The sequence below is a fragment of the Zea mays genome, chromosome 8 (genome assembly GCF_902167145.1).
Source record: "Zea mays cultivar B73 chromosome 8, Zm-B73-REFERENCE-NAM-5.0, whole genome shotgun sequence".
NCBI lineage: Eukaryota > Viridiplantae > Streptophyta > Magnoliopsida > Poales > Poaceae > Zea > Zea mays.
The window spans coordinates 36,977,342-36,983,331 of record NC_050103.1 but is presented as its reverse complement, the minus strand read 5'-3'; the positions used below and the strand labels follow the sequence as shown (position 1 = coordinate 36,983,331).

The window sequence follows — 5,990 nt, the reverse complement described above, 5'->3', positions numbered from 1 at the left end:
CTACTTGGTCACTGTGATACGGCTCTGGTTCGCAGTGCAGCGATGCAGGTTCGAGCGCGGCGCCTGCACCTTTTTTTGTTTCTCAACTTTTTGCCCAGCTCGTTCTGCCAGGACGCCGAGGAGCACCAGGGGGACGCGCAGTATGCGCCCCCAGCTCGTTCTGCTCTACGCCGAGAACCCCAGTTCTGTTCTCTTGGCTTGTGAAGAGGTTTGCCATTTTTGCTTGCTACGCTGAATCGGACATGTTCTTCTGGCCCAATTGCCATAATAAGTTTAACCAAATTTATATAGTAAAACAATAACATTTATGATACCTAAATAAATATTATTGGATTCTTCATTAGTTAGCTATTTGATGTCATAGTTCATCCATAGTGCTTACAACTTATTTCATCCATAGTTCATCCATAGTGCATAGAGCTTACAAATTTCTAGTGCTTACCACCTTGGTTCATAATAAAAAGTAAAACAACAAATATCATAAAAGCACAAATGACTAAAATGTAAATAATTTTGTTGAGGTTGCCATTTATCTTCATCAATTCAATTGCTAGAATGTCCAACTTCACAGACACATCTCCTTTATCTGCACCACATAACTCTGCTCCACAATTATTCACCATCAATTGCGTAGCACCTTGTTCTTGCTCAAAACTGGACCGTGTCTGTTTAGTCATACCACTCAAGCGCAACCATTCGATGTACTCATCCATCCACATAAAAAAGTTGCACTTCTTAAGGATCTAATATAACAACACAAAAACCACATAATTAATCTAAAATCACATGACATAAAGGATGAATGATAAACTCCATAAACAAACAAGGGAAATGATCATGAACCTTGCCGGGTTGTGATTTGCTTTCGCACTTCACGAATTCTCTGCCGTAGTTGCCGTTTTCTGATTTTTTCGTTCTGAGCCTAACCAATGGCTCTGACCGGGTGCAATCAGGACACTGGACGAGAGGGACATGGTCGAAGCTGGGAAAACCTTGCAATCTGTTGGATGAGCTCGCACGCGACATTCTCTATGGATGCTCACACTAGGAGCCGACCGATGTTTGGGGCTTACTGGAGGATGCTGCCTATCTTTGCGAGATTTTTTTTCAATCAAAACACGATATATTTCAGATCCACCAGGAGTAAACCCGAGATATAAATTCATTTTTTTCATGATTAAAAGCTTCAATGGTAAAACTGCTAGCTGCTTGCGCCTACTCTGCTAGCTGCTTGCAAGTTAAATGGGGATGCAGCAATTTTCCTTAAAAATTGGTCTGTCAGATTTTCGTGTAGGCAAAATGCGGTCTTTGTACTAATTGCTGTTTTGGAGATTTAAATTTGAATTTGAGGACTCGAAGTTATGGTTAAGCTACCTCTCGAGGAGCTCGCCGGAGAAGCGCTCGCGCATCGAGCTCGCTTGCGGCTGGCTGCTCCCGGCCGTGCCCACCCCCGCGTCGAGCTCGCCCGGAGCACACCGCGGCGGCCGAGATCCGCCCGCCGAAGCACTCCGTTGCGCTTTAGGTCGAACAGGTCAAATATCTGCGCATATTAATTTACAGCTTACATGACAGGGAGAACACAAGATACATAAAATTCTAAAACAAAAAAAAGGTAGGTACATGACAGGGAGAACACAAGACTGTGATTTGCATGAAATAATTAATGAAGCAGGCAGGTAGCTGACCCGATCGGCGAAAAGGTTCCTCTTATTGCTGTTCCGGAAGAGAGCGAGCTGGAACTCCTCCTTGTGGATTAGGCCGTCTTTGGTTATGGAATAGCTTAGAAGCTGCCCGCGTAGAAGCTGCCCGCCGGAGCACACCGCGGTCCGCCCGCCGAAGCGCCCGCGTAGAAGCCGTCAGCCGGAGCACACCGCGGCGGCCGAGATCCGCCCGCCGGAGCACACCGCGGCGGCCGAGATCCGCCCACGTACAAGCCGCCCGCCGGAGCACACCGCGGAGACCGAGATCCGCCCGCCGGAGCGCCCGCGGAGGCCGAGATCCGCCTGCCGTGCGGCCCGGGCGAACGGGTACTGCGGCTGCGGGGCGCGTCGTCGAGGAGCTCGCCGGGGACCTGCCCGCGCACGCCTAGGATCTGCCCGCGCACGTCTGGGACCCGCGCCGTGCCATGCCGCCTGGACACCCTTGCCGTGCCGCGCGCCGGAGAAGGGCACGTCCCCGCCGCACGCCGGTGAAGGCCGCTGGGGCTGCCGCAAGCCGGAGAAGGGAGTGGTGGAGGGCGATGGACGGGCCGCTGCCAGCGAACGTGCTCGCGTGCGATTCAATTTGGGAAGAGAAGCAGGGGAAAGGGGAAAGGGGAGCGGGTCCCACTTGTAAGGTGGCAGGTCCACCTGTAAGAGCCTTTGACGGGAGAATATACCGCCGTGAGGTGATTTCTGAGCAAAGTGTGGAGGTGGGAGGGGAAAACTGATTAGAGAATTTGGGCGGGGGTAGATTTGAGCAGCGCGTCCAGACTAGTGGGCGAAATGTAAATGTCCCTTTTTTTTGCAGATGGCCTCCTAAGATTATTATCTTCTTGTATTTTCATCTATATTAAAACAAATGCTTCACATACGATCCATTCTTACGACTGAAGTACGACCAACATTAATCTACTACTATTGTTGTTGCTTCTTCCGAACTAATAAATTATAAGTCATTAGATGACCCTAGTCTAAGTGGGCGTTTAAATGCCCTAGACCTAATAGTTAGTAGCTAAAATTAGTCGAAGACATTCAAATATCCTAGCTAATAGTTCAACTATTAGCTATTTTTAGTAAATTAGTTAATAGTTAGTTAGCTATTTATTAGCTAGCTAATTTTAGTAGCAATGTTTTAGCCAACCAACTAGTTCCAGTGCATTCAAACATAGGTGCCGCAGCAGCGAACGTAGAAATTAGTGTCGGTTTGTTCAGAAGGAAAGAAACGGTAGTAGCAGCTATACATGTCCAAACGGGCGGCACGGCCCGGCCCAGCCCGAGCCCGACTCGGCCCGGCCCATTTGAGCCCGGCACGGTTAGGCCCGGCCACTTAACCGTGCCGTGCTGTGCCGCCCGACGGGCCCAAACCTCTTCCCGAGCACGGCACGGTGTAAGCCCGACCGTGCCGGGCCGGCCCGAATAGCACGGCCCATTTAGTGGCCCGTGCCAGCCCGAGCCCGCTCTCCACCTCCTCCCAGCAGCAGTGATAGGAGGTCCTTCCCCTGGTGGCGACGGCGGCGCGCGTGGATGATGTCCATGAGCAGCGCATCGATCTGGCGTACCTGCACGACACCATGGGCAAATAGTGGGAGTTCCGCCACGTCCCTGCGCTGTGCGCCCCAGCGACGACGGGAAGGTGATCCTGGCCTGCCACACACGAGCGACGGGCGGACGACCGAGACCGCGGCGTCGTGCCACCGGCGGCACACGCAGGCGCAGACCATGACGTCCCGCCGCGGCGGCCAGTGCTCGGCGCCGGCGTCGACGCGCCGCATGATCTCCGTGAGCAGCTCCGGCAGCAGGCGCGACCAGCGCTCCTCGTCGTGCTGCGCCGCCGGATCCGCCTCCGACGTGACCTTGGCCTCCCTGCCGTCGGATCCAGGAGACCATGGCGGGCGGACGAGCGGGTGGGCACCGGTCCCTGCCCCTCTGTCGGAGGAGAGTGGCGCGAGCGGAGGTAGGAATGAAAGGGAGGAGGAGGAGAGGGAGCGAGGAAGGGAGGGGAGCGAGCGAGAGGAAGGAGAAAGAGGAAAAACCAAGAAACGGCCCCCGAAAATTGAAAAAGCGGCACCTCGTCTCGCCTAATTTTTAATAATTCCGTGGCGTCCCTGCGCTGCTGTGGCACCTAGCGTCCCTGCGCTGTGGCCTGTGGGCCGTGGCCGGCTTGGGCCGCTATGGCGCTGCTGTGGCCGCTGGCCGCTGTAGCGGGCCAGTTTCTAAGCCCACCAAATATCGGGTCGTGCTCGGGCCAGCCCAACGGGCCAAGATGGTTGTCGAGCCCGGCACGTTCGCCGGGCCGGGCTGAGCCTGGGCCCGGATTAACTCGTGCCGTGCCATGCTCATGTCGTGCTAAAAACTCGTGCTTCGTGCCGTGCTAACGGGCCACGTGCTTTCTGGACATCTATAGTAGCAGCCCTTTAAGCAAGAGCTAGATATGTGCAAAGACTAAAGCAACACTACTCGAGGTTGATCCCCTGAACTTTCTCTGTGGTCGACATCAGAACAACACGTCCTTTCGCCGCGTAGGTGTTGGCACAGGTAGATGACAAGTCAGCAGTAGCTGATTTGGTCATTTACGCAGCCACAACCACGAAACCGACACGGCCGGCCGGCGAACCTACTAGTCCTTAATTTAGCCAAGACGTCAGCATTATCACTACCTTAATTTAGCCAAGTCGAACAACATAATACGGAAATCACTTAGGGCCCTCAAAATTGGTTGAGACGGCAGGACACGAGAGAGACGGCCAAATATGGCTTCCGGAACGCCCTACACTGCCGTCGGCGTCATCTTCCTCTCCGTCTTCCTCGTCGCCGCGGCATCCGCAGGCCGCACCGCGGCACCTGCGGCCGCGCCGTCGAGCAAGTACTCGCTCGAGGAAGCGTGCGAGCAGACCGCGGGGCACGAGGACCTGTGCGTGGAGACGCTGTCCGCGGACCCGTCGTCCAAGACTGCCGACACTACGGGGCTCGCACGGTTGGCCATCCAGGCGGCACAGCGGAACGCGTCGGAGACGGCGACCTACCTCTCCAGCATCTACGACGACGACAGCCTTGAGAACAAGACGGCGCAGCTGCAGCAGTGCCTTGAAAACTGCGGCGAGAGGTCAGTGCGTCATGTCCGCCTGTGCCTGCCTTCATCGAGTCAAGTGCTATATGCGTAGCTGACAAGCACGCTCGGGCGATCGCAGGTACGAGTCGGCGGTGGAGCAGCTGTCGGACGCGACGTCGGCGCTGGACACGGGCGCGTACAGCGAGTCGGAGGAGCTGGTGGTGGCGAGCCAGGCTGAGGTGAGGCTGTGTCAGCGTGGCTGCCAAGCCGTGCCGAACCACCGCAACATCCTCTCGGCGCGCAACCGCAACGTCGACCAGCTCTGCAGCATCGCGCTCGCCATCACCAAGCTCATCCACGGACCGCCATCTTGATACACAGGACGTAGTAAACATTTAGGGCTTGTTCATTTCGCCGTTAATCCATGTGGATTGGGTGGTATTGAGTCGGTTTAATTCCATAGCAAGTCAAAATACATCCCAATCCATCCCAATACACACCAATACACATGGAATTGAAGGTGGTTCCATACTTGTAACGTAATTGGTAACTAATGATGACGTTAAATCATATTTGTTTAAGTTTAATTATAATCAGATACCACATAAAAAATTAATATCAGACTATTTAAATTTATTACCGCTGGTATTCAAGTGTGAATCATGTGGCTATATCAACTTCTATTGTAAGCAGATTGAGAGTAGTCGGTGGTTAACCATATTAAATTACATGATGCTCTGTTTGGGTGTCGACATCGAAGTGCATGGAATTAAATGGGTTCAATACCTGTTTTATCTCCAAATCCTTCTTGTTCTTCTTGATTCAAGCTTTGGTACTACATCGTGTTGTTTGTGGATTCATTACTCTTGGAGATTCTAACTCCTAGACGTCTCGGTGCCTCTTGTGAGTCTCCAAATATTATGGGAGACCACATGAAAGTTTGTATTACCCGCTCGTTTGAGCAAATATTAGTGTATGGGCTTGACCTTTATTGTCGACAAAGAGAGGATTAGCGTTGAAAGAGACCCGTCTCTTTGTGGGCGCCTAAACGAGGAAGTAGGGCACCTTTTATGGTGTGACCGAACCTCGGGATAAATCTTGTGTCTCTTGTGATCTTGTTCATTGTGTTTGTTGGTGCTCTTCGTTCTCTCACCATTCCGCGAAAAAATTGTTCATATTTTTTTTGGTGTGTGGATTTTGAGAAGTGTCCTTCTCAGATCTACTACTTTGAACCATATGGA

General features: G+C 52.8%; 1 protein-coding gene and 1 pseudogene across 1 annotated transcript; one reads left to right on the top strand and one right to left on the bottom strand.

Annotated features, from left to right (window-relative positions):
- Positions 1 to 315: 315 nt before the first annotated feature.
- LOC103636870 (uncharacterized) lies at positions 316 to 4,270 on the bottom strand (annotated as a pseudogene).
- A 117-nt stretch (positions 4,271 to 4,387) lies between these two features.
- Positions 4,388 to 5,452, top strand: LOC103635072 (cell wall / vacuolar inhibitor of fructosidase 2). The gene is made up of 2 exons (XM_008657627.3): positions 4,388 to 4,803; positions 4,889 to 5,452. The coding sequence occupies exons 1-2, from the start codon at positions 4,451 to 4,453 to the stop codon at positions 5,121 to 5,123; spliced, it is 588 nt and encodes a 195-aa protein (XP_008655849.1). The 5' UTR covers positions 4,388 to 4,450; the 3' UTR covers positions 5,124 to 5,452.
- Positions 5,453 to 5,990: the final 538 nt, after the last annotated feature.